A 20,546-nucleotide genomic window follows, 5' to 3' on the forward strand; every position below is an offset into this window, starting at 1 on the left:
GGGATTTTAAAAATTAGCTTGTGATGTTTTATTTCTATTGAAGAAACAGCTTATGATTAATATGTTGTTGTGAATAGTCTAAAGGAAGCAAAATTCTTAGTGAAGCTTACAGTTTCAGTAAGAATTAGAAGTGAAAAGAATACACAATAATCATTACCTCTCTGCTCAAAGTAGATAACACTATACATTCAAGAAAACTAACAGTTAAAGGAAATAAAATATTATCCTGAGCCAGGCTATGGTAACACACATCTTTAGTTCCAGAACTCAGGAGGTAAAAGCAGGCTGATCTCTGTGAGTTCAAGGCCAGGCTGGTATACAGAGAGAATTCCAGGACAGCTTGGGCCATACAGAAAAACCTCATCTCAGAAAACAAAAATTATTCTCCAAAGAAAGTAAATAATATCAAAACAATAGTTTTATTTTGAAGTCTTGCTTTTTTCTAACTACTCAGTTCTCTGAGAGAACAAAAATTAGCAAAAATCAGCTCCTATCACATTAGTTGTAAGGGAATATATATATATATTCAATATATATAATATATTCTATATATATTAAAACAGACATTATCAAGCTAATATATCTACATATTCATTTCTTCTTCAAATGCTTTACTGTAACAGACATAAAGAATCTGATCCAATTATACAATCTAAGAAAAAGAGAAAGAGGAGCATAAAGGTATAAAGAGATTCAGATGCTTTGGAAAACCAATTAGGATTATTTTCTATTCCTAAGCATAATCCCAGTGCATACATGTAAAATATACAAAACTCTCTATAGTTGGATAGGTCATGACAGTGACAAACTGGAAACAACTCATACTGTATGGTTGCAATAAAGTTGTATAGCAGATGATGGCTTTGAAACAGGATGAGGCAGTGAAAGAATCTTGGGTCTCAGCTTAAACTTAAAAATTAACTTCTCCAGATACATGATCCTATCTGGGAGAAGCGTATCCCAAAGATTTACACATACATTCCAGGAGAAGGGCCCAAGATAAGAGAGTTAAAAGGCTATCAGGAAGTTGGTCCCTTAGAGCAATAAACCTGGGTAAACAGGAGCCATGATAAGATAGACACTCATTGTCATAAGATAATGTTGCCAAGAAACCAGGTCAGCCTTTATAGTTAGCATTGTCTAAAAGATGACTGTAGAACTGCCTTTGTGAGTCCTGTGAAAACTGTATAAAAACTGCTCTTAGCTGTAGTTCGGGGTTCCTCTAGCCTGGGGGTGGGGGGGAGAGCCCCAGTGCACTGGTATCAATAAACCTCTTGCTTTTGCATCGATCCCCTGTCTGTGAGTGTTTCTGTGGGAGGGTGTCCCCCGGGTTGGATCTTAGGGTCCAACAGCAGATGCTATCATATATGAACAGTAATGGTCCTTATAAAGAACACTGCTAGAGAAGACACTTTGTAGAAAACCATACATGCTGTACTAGTTAAAGGAAATTCAAATAATGAGAAAGTTAATCTAGATCTTCACAGAGGTAACAATCAAAAGAGAAGGCTTCAGAGCATTGAAAATACTTTATTCTTTGACCAAGAACAGCAATATGGACATATCCACTTGATGACAAAGGAGCACCTGTGACTTATGCTCATCTCTGTATGCTACTGCTTCAGAAAAAAAATCACAAAATACAAATATATTTTATATTGCTAATTCAAAATAATTTGAAATTAAGAAATTTTTAAATTATGATTTTTTTAATTAGTTTACATATCAGTAGGTTTCTGTGTGTCTTTTTCATGCATTCTTGGTTTTGGTTAAGACTCCTGCTATTCCTGGAATTGTTTTTTAATTGTTATTTGAGTTTGAAATCTTGGAGTTTCTTCCAAGACAAGGCACTGCTGTGTGTATGGGGTTGGCCTCAAACTCTATGCCAAGATGAAGTAAGCCTCCTGCCTTAGTGTTCAGAGGGCTAGAATTACAGGCATTAGCCCCTGTAAGAGTTGTTTCTCAAAGACTTTGTTAAAAGTATTTTCATACTTATTTAATTAAAAGAATTACAGAGTTCAGAAACAGAAAACCTTAGAATAAACTTAATTTAAATCTGTAAAAAGTTAAGCCATTTGGCCAAGGTCACATTAACAGACTTAAAAAATAAATAAATAAAATAAAAATTTAGCACTTACACTGCACTGCAGGATTTTTAAAGCTTATAATTTTAGTACTGTTAGAGTCCATAGGTAGATTTGGATTTTCTCTGAAATCTTGATGGTTTACAATGCAAAAAAAAGGGGGTGGGGGGAGAAAGAAAAGAGAACAAACAAAACTCAATCTTTAGACCAGACTAGACCAGAACTCAGAGCTCCACCCGCCTCTTCCCAAATTCTGGGATTAAAGGTGCACCTGCAGCCACCAGGCTTGTGTTATCTTCATTTTGCTTGTTGTTTTTCATGTAGTGGATATTGAGCCCAGGACTTTAAACATTTTGGGAAAGGACCTATCACCGAAGTTTATCTCTGCCTCAATTACCAGTTCTTCTCTCAGTGTTTAAAAAAAAAAAAAAAAAATGCATAAGGGCTGGAGAGATAACTTAGTCACTGAGAGTACTAACTATATCCTTCCAGAGGACCTAGATCCACTTCTCAGCACATACATGGTGTCTCACAATGGTCTAACTCATGAATATGGTACACGGGCATATATGCAGGCAAAAAACAGCGGTACTCCTAAAATAATAAATAAGAATTTAAAAATAATAAACAAATCATAAGACAAAGAAGAAAAGTCCTAAAGTCTGTAAAGAACTTTACAAAAACCACAATTCCATGCCCTTTGATCAACTTCTGAAAACTTGCTGTTGAAAGGCACAGGGCGTTGTTTAGTTAAATAGGGAATCTGGAAGGAGTGCCAATATACAGCCTGGTTTTGCAGCTTGTAAACAAGCAAGTTAGGAGTGGCAGAATCAAGAGGCATGGTTCCTGCAGGAAATCCATGTGCCTATTGGTGCCACTAGCTACTGACAGCATTCTGCCAAGGACATAACTTTTTCCCTTACTTTCAAATACGGCCATGCTCCCTCTTTTGTTCTATTTTCCCCCATTTATAATAGTTCAGAAATTCAAAATAAGCTATGAGCAGCATCCTTTATGTCTGGTCTTTTTCAGTTTAATTTTCTTCCCTCACCTCTTTCCAACTATTTTGTTTGGGGGTGGGGGGATGAAACAGAGTTCTAAGAAAAGCTTTTATAACAGGTTCAAAAGTATAAAAGCCATTTCAAGCTCCAGACATTTGTAGCCTTTATTTCCTTAGTCCCTGAAAGGGCTTTTTAAATGTTAACAGCCCAGATAGGGCTGCTCACCAGCGGGCACTGACATTCCCGCTTGACTTCCTTTGTAGTATTGAGTTCGTCCTACCCTCAACCCCCCAATAACCTTGAGCCAGTTTTTAAAACAAACAAAACAAAACAACAATTTAACAGCAACAACAAAAAAGGAATTCATTCACTATTAAACATGTAGGGGCAATTTCTAAGAGCCCTTATGAAGTGTATGTTTTCTATAAAACTAAGATTTTCTAATTCTATGCTTGGGGATTTAGGATATCAGTTTAACATGCTTCATTTCAAAATGGAAAGCTATTACAGGTAAACGTTTTTTGTCTTTTCTCCTCAGAAATACTAAAATAAAATCATCAAAACCATACTCATCTCTATACTCTTAAATTTCAGAAAGAATGTCAACCTGTATGTGCTGTGTTAGCCTAGCTTACAAGAGAATTTACTTGTGTGCAAAATACAAAGTCTGAAAGATTGAAATTATAAATGTACTTCATGATTTCTTAATTTATTTTGCTAGTGAGGCCAGACTGGTCTCCAACTCATAATCCTCCTGCCTCAGCCTTTCGAATGATGGGACTAAAGGCATGTGCCACCACATCTAGATCATGCTTTTAATTTTTATTTTTTAAAATATTTTAACTTATTTTCAAAGCACATGCTTTTAATTCTGACACTTGGGAGGCAGAGGTAGTTCTTCAGTCCCTCCCTTCTGGCCAGCCTGGTTTGAGGCCAGCCTGGTATACGGAGTAAATTTCAGGATAGCCAGGGCTACACTGAAAAACCTTGTCAAAAAAAAAAAAAAAAAAAAAGTATATGTTTTATTTGTGACAAGGGAAAAATAATTTTTTAAAGTATTTACTCATTCACATATACACATGAACAAACAACATGGAATACTATTTTATTATTTTTTTTCAGACATCATGAGAGAAAAAAAAATCTTGAGGGGTAGAAAAATCTTTACTAAAGAAGACAAAGAGAGTATCTATGATAGAAGGAAGAGACTGAAGAGCTGGCTCAGCAATTAAGAGGACATACTTCTTACAGAGGACCCAAGGTTTGGTCATCATTCCCACTCCACCCCAAGATGGCTCAACCACCTCTAGCTTCAAGGACCAGAACTCACAGACAGACAGACAGACAGACAGACAGACAGACAGACAGACAGACAGATGCAGAAGTACAAAATGAACAAATAAAATAGATGTTTAAAACTTGTTTTAAACGCAGAAGGTATCTACTAGAGAAAGGAAGAGGACCAGCTGGGGTGGGTAGAAAGCAAAGAATGAGGGTGTGGGGATATTGGCGAATATCAGCAAAAACAAAGTGTGTGCAAAAGTGCCACAGTGAGACTCATTAGTATATGGGGGACTTGGGGGGTAGTTGTTGCTAGTTTGGTTTGGTTTTGAGAGAGGGTCTCACCACATAGCTTGGGTAGTTTGGACTGTCCTGGAACTATGTAGAGCAGGCTTACCTCAAACTTACAGGAATTCACTTGCCTCTGCCTTCCAAGTGTTGGGATTAAAGCTGTGTATCACTATGTCCAGCATGTGTGTTGATCTTTGAAAACTAAAAAGAAATAAAGCACATTATGACCAACCCCTGCCTCACCAACTGTACAGTACTAGAAATCAGATGAGGCTGGGGAGATGGCTTAGCTGCTAAGAATACATGCTACTATTGCAAGAATGAGAGTTTAATTCCTAGCACCTGCATCAGGCAGCTCATAACCAACTGTAACTCCACTTCTAGTGGAAACCCCACACCTTTAGCCTCTTCCAGCAACTGCACTGACATGCACATACTCCCACAAACACCCACGCATAGGTGATAATGATGATGATATTCTTTTAAAAATCCAGAGGCACAGTGGCCATCTATAACTGGAAGAGGAATGGTGGGGGACAGTGGAATAGCTGGAATATTTTTCTGAGAGTTTCAATTTAAAATTGAACTTGAATCAGGCATAGTGGTACATGCCTGTATTCCCAAACTTAATAAACCTGAAAAAAGGGGTTGGGGATTTAGCTCAGTGGTAGAGCGCTTGCCTAGCAAGCGCAAGGCCCTGGGTTCGGTCCTCAGCTCTGAAAATAAATAAATAAATAAACCTGAAAAAAAGAGAATGAGGCATTTGAGGCCTGCCTAAGCTCTAGACCATGTCTCGAAACATATAAATTATTAATTTTAAAAATTGAACTTGGCCTTTAGGGCGTGTTGGGGGGTATCAAACTCTAGCAGAACTTACAAACATTTCTCAAAAGAAGACACATGGCCAACAGATAGATGAGAAAATGCTCACCATCACTAACCATTAGAGAAGAACAAACAAAAATCACAGAGCGGATTGCCTCAATCCAGAAAAAACTAGGATTGAATATATATATATATACTGCTATCGAGGATGCTGAGGAAAGATGAAGTTCACACACTACTAATGGATGAATATTGGTACAGCCATTATAGCAAACAGCATGAAGGTTTCTTAGAAAATTAAAAATAGAACTATCATATGGTGCGTAGCAATCATCCAACTGGTATGTATACAAAGGAAATGAAGGCACTGTGTTGAAGAGACATCTGTGCTCCCATTTTTATCGCAGCATTATTTATATAATAGCCAAGAAATGTAAGCAAGCTAAGCATCAATCAATGATGAACAGATGACATAGTATATATACACAACACTCAGCCTTACAAAGGAACGGAATCCTGTCATGTGTGCCATTATGCATGGAACCAGAGAGCAGTGAGTGGAATAAATGAGAAACAGAAGACAAGTCCTGAGTGATTCATTCATTCACACAGGGATTATTTAAAGTTGACCTGATGGTAGTGGAGAGTGTTTACCAGAAGATAAGGAGAAAACTGAGAAAAATGAGTGGGGGCAAGTTGGTGAATAGGCACTAAGTTAAATTTAAATATGGGTAAAAAGTTCTGGTGTAGGTAAAAGCCAGGTAAGACTACACACATCTGTAATCCCAGCATCTGGGGGGCTGAGATAGAAAAGCCATGAGTTCAACAACAGTGCACTACATAGAATTCCAGGCCAAGCTGGACTAGTGAGACCTTGTTTCCAAACATCAGAAGAAAAGAAAAGAAAAGAGAAAAGAGAAAGAATTGTGAATGTTTTCACTATAAAAAGAAATGTACTGCCGGGCGGTGGTGGCGCACGCCTTTAATCCCAGCACTTGGGAGGCAGAGGCAGGTGGATTTCTGAGTTCGAGGCCAGCCTGGTCTACAGAGTTCTAGGACAGCCAGGGCTAAACAGAGAAACCCTGTCTCGAAAAAAAGAAAGAAAGAAAGAAAGAAAGAAAGAAAGAAAGAAAGAAAGAAAGAAAGAAAGGAAGAAATGTACCTGAAGAGTTAGGTATTTCTTAACAATAGAAGTGCACACTCATCTAGAATAAAATAATCCTTAGAGGTTCAGTTCCTAAACATTCAGCACTCCCCAGACTGTAATTCACTAATCATTTTTGCTCATTTCTATCTTTGGCAAATTGTCTTGATGTATATGGCTAATCTGTAAACTGAAGTTAAACTGTTACAATGAAAATTTAAATTCCTAGAATGCAGAAAGTATGTCCCTTATGTACCCACTGAGAATGTTTGGTAAAATTTAAGGATTAGCAGAGAATATCTAAGGTAGTACAGACTTAAGACATTCACTAAATACCCTGTGGCATTGTACTAGAACACAAAGAAACAAGTGGAACTGCAATGGTCTCAGTACTAGAGAAGGCACTTAATAGCCCCACTGATGACTGAGTATCTTCTTGTTAACAAGGGCGAGTATTGCTAAATCTCTGTGTCATATAATGCTACTACTGCACAGTTTCATCTTCATATCTAGCTTTCTGAACATGAACTGAGTAAAGTTTGTTCAAATGATACAGTCTATGTTATTCTGAAGTTTGATTTGCTCGATGATGTTTTATGATAACTTGAAGACATGGCCATCCAGATGTGCCACAAATCTGGTGAATAAAAAGCACATTATGAACCCATTAAATTTTTCTGGACTTTTATCTATTACTAAAGTTAAAATTATTTACTAGCTACTAACTTTCATGGTAATCCTCTTTATCTTAGAATCACAACTATTTTTAAGTAGCTATTGGGCCATCTTATTCTGTCAGTAACATGGCTAAGAGTTCTAAATTGTGTTTATTATAATTTTTCAAATCTATTTGAAGTGAATTGTAATCATCCTACTTTGTTACTTAAATGGAATTCCATTATAATTGCATTTATAAAAACTAAGTAGGTTCATGAAGTTAGTAGGTAAGATATTTTAATTTCTAGTGACTAAAAAACACTTCTAAAAATATTTTCCTCACAGGTTTGTTCCTTTATTGTGATTTAATACTTGCTTGGTTAGGCTTATTAAATATGGCTCCAACTTTATTTTTATATAATTTATTTAAAAGCTATTCTCTGCTTCAAAAGTAAAGGAATAGAATTGGATCCATGACTGCATAAGAAACTGTCTTCTTAGTGTGTATAGTTCTAAGCTCTGATGTTTGGTGGTGGGAGGGTGCTGATTTTAAGTTTTTTTTTTTTCAAGAGGAGGTCTCAACTGTAGCTTAGGCTGACCCACAACACAGTATAGGGGAAGATGATCTTGCACTTTTGATCTTCCTTCACCACCCGCCAGATACTAGGTTTACAGGCATAGCCAGGCCTCACTTTGGGCAAAAGTCTATCAATGGTTCATCATCATCTGAAATTTAGGAAAGTAGTGCTTCTCTATGGGCAGTTCAACTAGAGTAACTGTGGAGTGCATGACAGGTATTTCACAGTATGGAGAGTCATACTCAACGTGTACTGTCATACTATTTATACTTAAAAAAAAAAAAATTTTTTTTTTTTAACTCAAGGCTGGAAAGCTTCAGAATAAATAAGGGAAAGTCATCCTGACAGAATGTTAGGTTCAACTGTGGATGAAAACTCAAGACACCCTCATGTCCACAAGTTTATCTTCGGTTTCTGAACACTGGACTACAAGATCTTGCAGGAAGCTTATTGTTGGGGCTGGGAAAGGGGCAGGAGGATGGGGGAAAAGGAAATAGAAACTGGATTGCAAATGGGAAGGGCAGCGAAGTATCTACCCTAAGAGTGGTGGTCTCTTGGAACTAGACTGAGGAGATAATTGGAAAAGGTTGAGTGCTACAGTATTGTAACTTTACAGGAGGTTATTTTATAGGAAGCTCATTCTCCACCCGAAGAAAAATTGAAAAGATACAGGATTTTCTGGCAGAGAGACTTCAGTCGAATAAGTTTCAAATAATATCTACCTTAAGAAAGGGGTCAGAGGGTTGGGTCACTCCTACCCAGAATACACTAAGCCCCGTGGAAAAACAGTCCACAATTCTAAAAAAAAAAAAAAAAAAAAACAGCCAATTAACAAGCCTTCAGCATCATAGTGTCATAGTGAACTCATTTCAGTGAATACTAAAAAAAGAAAAAAAAATAATCAGAAGTGCCTGGATATCTCGTGGGAGCAATAGAGACCACACATTAGGGTGGAGAAAGAAGCCATTTTTGAAAGGTTTTTGTCTTGGGCCAAGAACTCGTATTCAAAAAGCCTCAAACATTACACTTAAATCTATGTGTTTAACTATGATGTATGTGTTTGCTAACAGGGCAGAACCTCACACACAAAAAAAGGCGAAAACCCACTCTAGGCCTCTCTGTGGCAACGAAGTTCTCCACCAACGACCACCATCATACCCATCCGCGGGAAAGCTCCCTCTACAAGCCGAAGAAAGCGTAGCCTCCGAGGGCACTCCCGCCACACCGCGCGAGATGCTTCGCTCGGCCTCATGGGAATTGTAGTTTAAGTCACTGAAGACGGCTTAGTCAGGCCAGTAAAGAGTGAGTCCAGAAAACTACAACTCCCGGTATGCTCCAGGGTGGCGAGCGGCCGCAGCAGTGACGACTGTGGCGGAGAAGGCCCGGAGGGGCTCTGCGTTCTGGAGTGGCGCTGCTTGGTCCGGCGGCTGGGTGAGGGCTGCTGGTGTCGCGTTTAAGGAGAACTGCGAGTCTGTTTGGCATATCCCCGTCGGGATCCCAGCTACGATGAGTTCTGCCCGGGAGTCTCACCCGCACGGGGTGAAACGTTCAGCCTCCCCCGACGACGATGTAAATAACAATGGATGAGGGTTGAGGCCTACTGAAGGCTGGGGTAGGCCGGGAAGGGTGGATGGAGGAAGAAGCGCCCGAAGGAAGGGGGCGCAACGAGGGATGTCTTCCTTTTCTTACTAGAATCTGAAGGTTTGAAGAGGCCCTGAGCTGATATCCAGAGACCTGCGTAGGAAGTGGGGTTGAGGAAGGAAATCCTGAGAAGGGTCGAAAAAGAAAAAGAGCTTAATCCAGAAGTCTTTGGGGGACCGGTGAAGCTCATTTCTTAGTCATTTCAGGATAGATATGTCATACTCCTGACTTAGGTTTAAAACGCTCCTCTGACAATGGTGGAATGTTCAATCACATTTGGACAAATTTTCCAGCCCGAATCATTTTTTTTTTTTTTTTTTTTGCTGTGTACTGGTAATTGCTGCCCTTTTCTACACCATTCATAATAAACAGAAACCAGTATTAAGCCGAAGATTGTGGTATACAGTTTGGTAATAGAATAATGGCGAGGTCAGAGAGAGTGGGACCCTGAAGCTCATTTCGATGTCAAATACCTTTTCCTATCTTCTCCTGCCTTCAGCTTATCGGTTTAAATAATAAACTGTCCCTTATAACCTGTTAAATATTGACCGCAATGCCAGATACTGGAATTGAAAGATTAATAAAGAAGATGCTTCTGTTATATTTGTCTTAGCTCTAGCGTACGTAGTGTCATGGAAACTGCAGGTAACTTGTACTTGTAAAATTAGGTTCTTCTATAATGAAATCCTTTGGAAACATTGATGGGAAAATTACTGGGAAGGGAACGTGAGGAAGTCATCCTGAGACAGATGAAATACACTGTCAGCTTCAGAATTGTAATTTTTAGTGCAATTCGGTGTCTTTCATAAGTCCTTTGTGAGCCATAGTAGGTTCCCTGAACTATTGTGTAGTTAATGAGAGAATACTAAGAACCACACTCCTTTGGTTGAAAGATGGGGTGAAGACCAGAATAGTAAGAATATTTAAATAAATTTTAGTCCTATAAGAAAGATTAGTAATCAGTTTAAAAAGAGTGGAGGAATGACTGGTTGTCTGTGAGATTAATTCATGTCTCTTGTTTTCCCTGCTACTGGAATTTAGATCTTACATTGTTAATACGGTCATTCTGCATTGTTAGGAACTTGTCTAGGTTTTTCAGTGATCTAAACTAGGTCTAAAGAGCTGTTACATTGTTTTCCTCCTGACTACCAACTATGAATTGATTGCCAGGATGTCACACATACTTTCTTTGATAGACTCAGAAATAAAACAACTTTTGAGCCAGGTGAACTTTGATATATTTCGGATCCTGTAACTGTTGTCTTCAAAGGTGATTATAGTTGCATTTCAAGATTGGGACCTGAGACTTTGCCTATAATAAAAATAATTGTGTTCTTAATGTTATGGTATTGTACAGTAACTTGTCCCTAAACAGTGGTTTTCTTAACTCAGTTTCCGTTGTATATGTTTATTATTTTTACTGCTAATTGGATGTTACCTTGCTTGATATTTTTGTTTGTTTGGTTCATCTGTATTTTCAATATACACCTGGTAATTTTAGAAAATCAACTATCAATAATGTGTTAGTATCTACTGCAAGGTTTTTTTAGTTCACTGACTTGATGCATAATTTAGGGCAACAAAACCAGAAGATACTAGAAATAGGTATGATATCTCAGAATGCACTGCTGAGAAAGGGTGACACAGAAGTAATCTCAAGTATATAGTCAGTGGGATATGTTTATGAGAAGCAAAACATGACTGCAGTCTATGGTGAGGAATAATGAAAAGAGCTTCTTGAGGTTTCGTTGAAGTGGATAATGAAAGCTGTTCTATCAGAGTGGGAGAATCCCAAATAGTTGTTAGGCACTGTGTTTCAGAATGTGGTATTTTGGAAAGGTACTTGCTGTTCTTTGAAACGAAGAACCAAAAACAACAACAATGCATTTAAAAAAAAATAAAATAGAGATTGTAAAAGAGTTACTTAGGTAAAAAACGTCAAGATGTTTGCTGCTATGTTCTTGTTGGGTATGTGTCTGCTGGTCAGTGAAACCTTGTGTGTAAGCTACAACTCCAGCTTGAGTGTATTCTGTAATAGAAGAGGAAATTGGAAAAGTTGGAGTCTAGATAGTTGTGTTTTTAGCTTTTTACAGGTCTGCAGCTGTGGTTTGTAGAACACGAGCTAAATTGGCCCTGTGCAGTATGTGTGAAAGAAGCAGAAGTTGTGGCCAAAGCATGGGAGCAGCTGATGCAGTTCCGAGCCTTAGTGTCCTTTATTACCTGCCTGTCGGTCTGCTCGTTGGACTGTGAGCGGCTCTAGAGCAGTGCTTCTCAACCTTCCTAACACTGCAACCCTTTAATTCTTTCCTCGAGTTGTGGTGGTCCCCAGCCATAAAATTTTTCGTTGCCACTTCATAACTGTAATTTTGTTACTGTTATGAACCATAGTGTAAAGATCTGGTATGCCACCCCCAAAGGAGTCTCACAGGCTGAGAATCACTGCTCTAGAGGGAATGGGAGTGGGAGGTTATTTATTAAGTTAAAGAAGGTTGCATGTTGAGCACTCCTTAGGCTGAGAACCAGGAGGGTTTCAGGTTTCAGAATTTGTTGGATTTGGGAATATTTGCATATTTATAATGAGCTATCCTGAGGATAAGGTTTGAGTATAGGTAAGAGATTGACCTATTTCATGCATACACAAATGTGCCTGAAAGTAACTATACATAATATTTTGAGTGCACCTACCATTGACTGAGTTACCCTGTAAGGTCGGGTGAATAATTTGTGCCATGTTAGCATTCAAAAGAACTTTCGAATCAGAGCTTTTCAGGTTTCATATTAGATTTTTAACGTGTATGCAACTCTTCGTGCATTGTTGAGATGGCTTCTTTTGTTGTTGGTGGTGGCTTAGTTTGGTTTTGGGTGTGGGGAGTCAAACCCACGACCTCATACATGCTAAGCAAGTTCTCTACCACTGAGCTGTGTCCCCAGCCATTGGGATTTCGATTCAAGGCTACTGTGTACCTGAGGCTGGTATTAAATTTTCTGTGTAGCCCCAAAACTCAGGATACTGCTGCCTTCATCTCATGATTATAAATAGGCATGGGCCACCACACCAGTCATAAAACAGACTTCTGAAAAGTCTTAGTAAATAAGGAATCAAAACTAAGTTAAGTGTCAGTCTTGGCTGTCAAAGCAAGTGGTTTAGTGAGAATAAGAATTGGTAGTGGTGGTACTTTATTATAATGAGCTAGAAATAGTTAAGACTAATTGATCTATAAAAAGATCTGTGGTCATGGAAAGGAATAGAGATTTGTAACTTAGGCAGCCAAAATTATAAGAACATATAATCTCCTCACCAAATGTAATTTAGAAGAACAAGAAGTGTGGTGCAAATGCTTTAACTCTCATACCCAGGAGAAGTTGTTCTTCTTGTTTTAAAAATTCTTTATATTTCATTAATTTTCAGAGAAACAAAAGGGGACTATCACTGACTACTAGGAATTTTAATCTAAATTTAACAATAACAAATCTAAACTTCTACTCTATTGGTTTCTGATTTTTAACAGTCTTTAAACCCAAAGACTTGGCATCCTGTTGATAAAGCTGATTGCCCATTGGTGTCATGTATCAACTAGAACACGTGGTTACAGATTGCTTATCTATTCCTAATAGGTTTTAGCTTTCTCATCACTTCTATTTCTTGTATTTTCATAGTCAAAAAATGTAATACTTGGATTCTTTGAAAACTGAAGACTTATCATTTTGTGTTGGAAATTTTTCATCTTTGCTCCATAATTGTAAAACATTTTTTTATTTTTATTATATTTTAGTTAGAATGATCAATCCAATGAATGTCTTCATTTCTTTATCATCTTTTTCTTTTAGTCACCTTTGTATGCACACCTGTCTTCAGCCTTTGCCCATTACAAATCAAGTAAATGTTGTACACATATAATAAAAGATGAAGTAAAAGTCAAGCATCCTTTTAGAAAAATGAGATGGTCCCAGCTCTTCTTGCAAAATGAAACTCTTTCTGCAAAACGGAGCCCTTCCCGTTGAGTGGCTTTCTGGATGAGGGTACCACATTCTTTATTCCTGTTTGTCTCACGTTGATTGGTGGGTTGGAAAAACTCATCTAGTCGTTTATAATACAAAGAATTGCCCTGAGTTATTTGCACATAACTTTGTCCTCATTTTTAGTCTATAATTCTATACTACCTGCTATTTTGCTTTCTTTTTTATTATCAATTTTTCTGTGTATAAGCGTGTTGCTTACAAATATGTCTGTGCATCAGGTATACCCATGGAGGCCAGAAGAGAGCGTGAATTTACTAGAACAGGAGTTACAGACAGTTGTAAACTGCCATGTCAGTGCTGGGAATGAAACCCAGGTTCTCTAAAGAATATCTATTGCTCTTAACCACTGAGACAACTCTCTGGCCCTCTTTTTTTTTTTTTTAGTTCTAAAATGCCTTTTGTCAGTTTTCTTCTTTTGGGTAAAAAATTTTAAATTCTGCACAAAAGATGACTGGACATTTTGTCAGTAAAGTATTTGATACAATATAGTGCAAAAAGTTTTCCTCTTTTCTGTTTCCTTACTTTTAGTCGTTCTTAGTATGGCTGGAAGTGGTTGACAGATTATAATGAAATCTTACATTTGTTTCAAGATGTAAAGGAAAATATAGTTATTATGATTCTATAGTATTTAAATTGTCAAAAGCGTTCTGTGACCCATTGTTACTTGAAGGATCCTTTTTTTGTTGTTGTTGTTTTTGTTTTTGTTTTGTTTTGTTTTGGAGTAAACTTTATTTCTGTTCTTTGAAAGATCTCTTAAACAATAAAACATTTTGGGTCTAATAAATAATTGGAATTTCTCAAACAAACCAAAAAAAAAAAAAAAAAAACTTGAAAGATTATGATGACATGTTATTCCTTAGAATATCAACAAGGTATATTTTTGAGTGATTTATTAATTTTTTTGTGTATGTGAACATGTGTATATACATGTATACTCAGCATAATTCCATGTCACACTACATGGGAGTCAGTTTTTTCCACCTTGGAATCCCAGGGGATCAAACTTAAGTTGTCAGGCTTGGTAACAAGCAACTTCTTCCATTGAGCCATCTCACTGGCCCAAACCCAGAATTTTTAAAGCTTTGTTTACCAGTCCTGGCAACCTTCTGGTACTGAGTGCTCTAGTCCCCTTCACAGCTCGATCTAGGGTAATAAGTGTCACAGATTTGCATCCTGAAGCTTGGGATCCACAGGAGTGTGAACACAGTAATGTATGAGCACTCTATGTGATGCTGGCATTTTCAGGCTTTATAGATAGAGCTGTGGCTGTAACAAAATTAAGGGTTCTGCCATGAGGTGAGGGAAGGGAGTCTAGCAGAACTCAGGTGTGATACACTGATTAACTTCTAAAAACCATGAGTCCCAGTTAGTTAAAACTTGGAGTTAGAGATTGACTGTAAATATTTTAGTATTTGTAAATGCAGAACAAAGACCAAGATAACTAATGTCTTGCAGCTTGGATCTAGCAATTGGGAGGCAGCAGACTTGGGCAATGAAGAAAGAAAACAAAAGTTCTTGAGACTTATGGGTGCGGGAAAGGTAAGCATTGTATATCTGTCTTTATCCTTTTAAAACAATGCTGTGTTTCTAGGGGTTAAGTGAGGAGGATGGGGCATCTTGGGTTCCATCTTCTTGATTGTTTTTGGCTTTGAGAAGTATACCTAGCCTAACTAAACACTTTCCATTTATACTATTTCAGAACCAGTCTGGGCTTTCTTTGCCAGTGTGGTTAGAGACTGTATGAAGAAAATTGGATTTGTATAAACTTAGCTGATTGCTTGCTGCTGATGGTTTTCATAGAAGGCATTTCTAAGCAATTAAAGCTGCTTCTCAAAGTCAGAAGTCTGTATTTCATAGCCTTTAAAGTACCAGCCAAGAGAATATTGCTTATCAGAGACCTAATTTTAGGAATGTTGCATGTATCTTGTAATACAACCAAGTTTAATTAAATGTATAGTTATGGGTGCTAGAAAAGCACTCTTTGAAAGCCTTTCTTTTCCTAGAAGTTATGTTTTACAAACTACATTTGAAAGCATTGGGAGAGCATTTTTTCTTTTCAGCACCCCAAGATAAAACCCCACCCTTTGTTTTTGTTGTACACGGGAAGCCCTGGTGCATTTCACCAGCAGTTACTGATTATCTGATACATGCCAACACTGCTCTGGGTCCTGGGTATCACCAATGGTGACGTGGTGACGATTGTGCTTTGAAAGAAACTGAAACTACCACAGAGTCACTAGTGTGAGGGAGCTTACAGTAGTGGCCAGTTATCTCTGACTTTGCCACCCAAGAAAGCTTCCAGAAATAGTAGTGGGCAGATATACAGACTCAGCTCCAGCAGGGGTTCTGAACAGAGAGCCTGAGGAAGGCAGACCCTCAGAGCTGTCGGGAGGCATTTCTGTAGTGAGTCAGTGATCCATGCTCCCTGAGGACTTGCAGTTTTTCATAGTACACAACTTTCTCTTGGCATTTACAAATAAAAGACTTGTTAAAGGTTTATAAAGTAATAATTTAGGGGACATGATAAAGTACTAGGATGAAAATTGTGACATACTAAAAACATCCTAACAGAATCTGTAAAATTTGGTGACCAGTTAATGGGCTTTCTACCATCATGTAAATCTTTGCCTAAAGGGCTGGAGGTGGAGCTTAGATGTGTCCTTAGGTAGGAGAAACAGGAAGACATACATGTGTCTCCACAGGTGGTTTTTAATGTTACTTTGGAATTAGATTTAATCTTTCCCTCTTTTCATGGATCCTTTCGTTACTTTAGGAAATGAAATGGGAAGTATAAAGAGTGGACTGAACTAACATAATGAACTAATTATGTAGTTTCTTTGAATTAAAGTATTTTTATGTATTGTATTATGTGGTTTTAAGGTCTTTTTTTTTTTTTTGACAGGTTGAAATTAAGGGTTTATTGTAATCTAATCTCTTAAGCTGCAGGCCAGCATGGTTTACAGAATGAGTTCCAGGACAATCAGAACTACATAGAGAAATCAGTGTTGAGATGGGGGTAAGGGGCCATGACAAAATGACAGCACACACTCAGTAGGAAAGAAAATGCTTGGGCTAGCTTAATTTTCTCATTACGTATCACTTAAAATTCCAGCTTGGGACAGGCATGATGGTGCTTGCCTTTAATCCTACCACGTGGGAGGCAGATGCAGGTAGATCTCTTATGAGTTCAAAGCCAGCCTGGTCTACATAGTGAGACTTTGTCTCAAAATATTGGAACCTGGTCTTCCTTTGAGTTTTCTGTCACTGTACTCTCTGTTTTGTTTTGATGGCACTGCCTTCTGATATTGTATAATTCACTGTTTAATCTTTCCTCTTGTTAATATGTAATTTCATGAAGACAGAGATCTTGATTTATGCCTTAGTCTTCAGAATATTCCAGAAGCCTGCAGTAGTTTCCACTACATTATAGTAAATACCCAGTAATTCTATTGAACGAGCAATTTCAAGTTTTAATATATTTTCTACCTTCTTACAGAAGGAACACACTGGTCGTCTTGTTATAGGAGATCACAAATCAACATCTCACTTCCGAACAGGTAAGAAAAACATGGTTAAAGTAGAGGTGCTAGATTTATATGATTTTGAGCTTTTCTGTTCATAGTTCTGTTAATTAAAGCATCTCAAGGGAAGTAAATTCTATTTGGAATTTACCAGTTGCCTAGTGTGGTTAAAGCCCTGGCTTTGCAGCACCAGAAAAGGGAAAAAATATATGGAAAAAATTTTTAATAAAAACTGCAGATTGTTGGATTTTAATTCAGTCTGCTGGAAAGTAAACAAAATCTTGGTTGTTATTAATTAACAGCATAATCTAAACTAACTGTAACAAAAATTTTAACTGAATCATTTAACTTTATGTGACCTATCTTATATAGTATATTTCAGAACTCTTTTAAAAAATCTATCATTTTTCTGACATTAGTTATTTCAGAATGATTAGCATTGTTCCATAAGGTAGAGCATCAGCTTTGCAAAATGGAAAGGCATTTTGGCGTTTAATACTTCCTCTTTTAAACTTGGGAATTGTAGCAAAGTGAAATGACAGGAATTCGTGAAAAGACCATGACAGTCCTTGCTGTGCTCACTAGATAATGAATGCCAAAGACATTGAGAGGTAGGTCTGTGAGGAAAATAACCTGAAGCACAAAAATTTGTGATTGGAACCTAAAATTGCTTTTGTGTTTATACACTAAAGCACTGTGCCCAGTCTTGAGTACAGACTATTGGGGACCATCTGTTTTAAGTGGGGTTCACAGGGCTGTTAGTGCTCGCTCCTCCTTCTAGTGTAGAGTAAGTACGAACATACAAATGTTGCATATTAAATAACTTGAGTTTTTAGTTTATTTGTTTTTATCAACTGAGAAGCAAAGACAGACACCAAGAAGCATTACCAAGCCACCCTGAAATGACCTTGAATGCTCTGAGTAGAATTGCTCATTTTTGTTTTCTCTGTTCAGAAACAGATGCTCCCGTTTGTCAGAGGTTTTTAGGTCCCTTGGAGAAAACCTTCAGAGTGATCATTAGACACTTAATTTAGAAGGTTGGCTCCTAAAAGTCCCCATAAATATGTCTGTTGACTACTGTGTTGTTTAGTGGGTAGCAACTGTGCTACAGAAACTGTCCACAGAAGGCATCGTGAAGTCAATCCCAGTTAGAGAACTCAGCCCTGAATAGAATAGCCTCTGTTTTGTGGGTCTTTTTGTGTAATCAGATGTTTTTGTTGATTTGACTGAATCATAACCAAAGTACAATGGACACGCAGGGGAAGAAGACAAGAAGATTAATGAGGAGCTGGAGTCTCAGTACCAGCAGAGCATGGACAGCAAGCTGTCAGGACGGTACCGGCGGCACTGCGGGCTCGGCTTCAGTGAGGTATGACTGCTCATGACTGGAACACCATCACTTTCCGTTGCCAGAGCAGCCGAGCACCCTAGAGAGAATGCTTTCTTGTTGGCTACTTAAAACACTCTTACAGCATGTCTTTGTCACTAGAGAGTCAGGAGTTTCTTAAGGAGTTAAAATGAGTATTCTAATGTTGGCTTAGGGTAAATTTTACTTAACTTAGGCGAACCTTTAACAAATATGAATAAACGCTCATAAGATAAAATCTTTCATTTAAGTTTAAAATTCTGGCTTAGATTTGTTTCTTAGCTGTTTCTTGACTTGTCTTTGTAGTAAGTGCCAATGTGTACTAGTGACTAGAACAGTGTGAATTACTGACAGATGCTGTTTCACAAAAAGAAAAGCAAAAAATTTCAAGCTAGAGGAGGGAGACAACAACAGAGTGCTCCTGAGCAGCTTTCCTTAGTCTGGAATGGCTGTCCTCAGTCTTCCCTCAGCCACCCAGGGATTTTAATGTGTCTATGAAATACTGACCTGTACTATTAAGTGGACTGCTTTGGGGGTTTTTCTTTGGAATGTAGGGTGTTTTGAGACAGAGTCTCACTATGTAGCCCCTGCTGTAACTTGAACTCATAGAGATCCACCTGCCTCTGCCTCCTGAGTGCTGACATTAAAGGTGTGCATCACTATGCCCAACTAAGTGGATTGTTTTGAAGACAGTAAGGGTCAGTCTCAGTTCCCAGTTTGGGTACTGGCCACTTGTTTTTCCCTCACAGGCCTTTGGTTGATGTTTTAGGTAGATCATGACGGGGAAGGCGATGTGGCTGGAGATGACGACGGTGAGGACGACTCTCCTGATGCTGAAAGTCCAGATGACTCAGACAGTGACTCTGAGTCTGAGAAGGAGGAGTCTGCGGAAGAGCTTCATGCTGCTCATCCCGATGACACAGAAGACCCGAAGAGCAAAAAAGATGCAAAGAGCAATTATAAGATGATGTTTGTCAAGTCCAGTGGCTCATAACTACCAAACACTTAGTCTTTGTATTAAAAGTAAGCCTTATTGTTATAATGCACAGTGGAGGACTGCTTACAGAGCACAGACCTTTGTATTATAATTTTTAAAAAGGCCCTTTTAAATAACTACAAAGAGTGTTTGCTTTCAAATGCCGTGGGTTACATTTCTCTGGGCATGACTATAACCATTTTTGTAAAGAGTCAGAGTTGTATAAAATGAAAAATAAATACTGTACTCAGCTTCCTCTCATATTAGCATCATCTGCCCTCTCCCACCGGTTGCCCCTGTAGGTGCATTATGGGGGACGCTTGCTTTGTCTGTGGTAGCTCTCTCATCGTCATCTTTTGGTTTGTTGCTATTTTTCTCTTACGTAATTCATTTGATACTGTGACGAGTTCCCTTGATTATACTTTGTTAAAGTAGACCTGTCCATCATGGATTTGGCTGCCAGCAGCCACGCTGCAGACCATCGTTGACAGTCCATGCTTGTTTAGTCTCTGCTCTCAGACCACAGCAAGCATAGGACACTGGTGTGTGGAAGTGCCCTGTCACATCATTCAAAGGTTGCAAACCCAAAAAGTCTTTATATAATTTGATTTCACTGTATGGTAAAGTTTTGATAAAATTTGGCCAGTTTTTACAGAAGAAATTATTTCTCTGCTCATTTAGTCCTGTGTATTTAGAAATATGTAAAACTGGATTTTTTTTAAGGTACTATGTGACCAAAGTTCATTTTTCCTTCTAAGGTCTAAATAAAGAGAAAGCAGTTTCCCATATTTGGCTGTGATGCCTTTATCCTCATTGTCTGTAATGGGGAACAGGCTTTCTGAGTGAGAAGTAGGAAACCATGTTCATCTCATCTTCTCTTGACTGATGGCTGAGAGGACGCATCGCCAGGGGACTGCACTGCTAGAGCAAGTGGGACTCTTCTGCTCGCTACTTGGTTTGTACACAGTTAACAACAGTGTGTGTAATGTACCTTGAAGAAGTTTGGTTTTAGCTTAAACATTGATTTTCAAATCCAGCCTCTGGGATTGCACATTATAGTTAACTTAAGTAGAAACTGAAAGCTAAATTATGTTTAAGAATAGATGAGAGGCTAGAGAGATGGCTCAGTGATTAAGAGCACTGGCTGTCCTTCCAGAGGAC

The 20,546-nt window shown here is 38.2% G+C and overlaps 2 protein-coding genes across 4 annotated transcripts in view; one reads left to right on the forward strand and one right to left on the reverse strand.

Moving 5' to 3' along the window:
* Positions 1–9,106, reverse strand: part of Sox6 (SRY-box transcription factor 6) — a 586,344-nt gene extending 577,238 nt beyond the window's left edge. The window contains exons 1-2 of the mRNA XM_076941377.1: positions 8,969–9,106; positions 4,764–4,858 (exon numbers count right to left, since the gene is read on the reverse strand). The gene's annotated coding sequence lies outside the window, so the exon portion shown is untranslated. The remainder of the gene's footprint in view (positions 1–4,763; positions 4,859–8,968) is intronic.
* A 49-nt stretch (positions 9,107–9,155) lies between these two features.
* C1H11orf58 (chromosome 1 C11orf58 homolog) lies at positions 9,156–20,173 on the forward strand. 3 transcript variants are annotated; one of them, XM_034511694.2, is made up of 5 exons: positions 9,156–9,430; positions 14,978–15,061; positions 17,019–17,079; positions 18,303–18,412; positions 19,179–20,173. In XM_034511694.2, exons 1-5 carry the CDS (start codon positions 9,368–9,370, stop codon positions 19,401–19,403), a joined length of 543 nt encoding a protein of 180 aa, XP_034367585.1. In that variant the 5' UTR covers positions 9,156–9,367; the 3' UTR covers positions 19,404–20,173. The 3 variants fall into 3 exon arrangements, with proteins under 3 accessions (XP_034367585.1, XP_076797509.1, XP_076797514.1); XM_076941394.1 differs by having other exon boundaries at positions 9,232–9,292; XM_076941399.1 differs by lacking the exons at positions 9,156–9,430; positions 14,978–15,061 and having other exon boundaries at positions 17,021–17,079; positions 18,287–18,412.
* Positions 20,174–20,546: the final 373 nt, after the last annotated feature.

Source organism: Arvicanthis niloticus, chromosome 1 (genome assembly GCF_011762505.2).
Source record: "Arvicanthis niloticus isolate mArvNil1 chromosome 1, mArvNil1.pat.X, whole genome shotgun sequence".
Taxonomy (NCBI): domain Eukaryota; kingdom Metazoa; phylum Chordata; class Mammalia; order Rodentia; family Muridae; genus Arvicanthis; species Arvicanthis niloticus.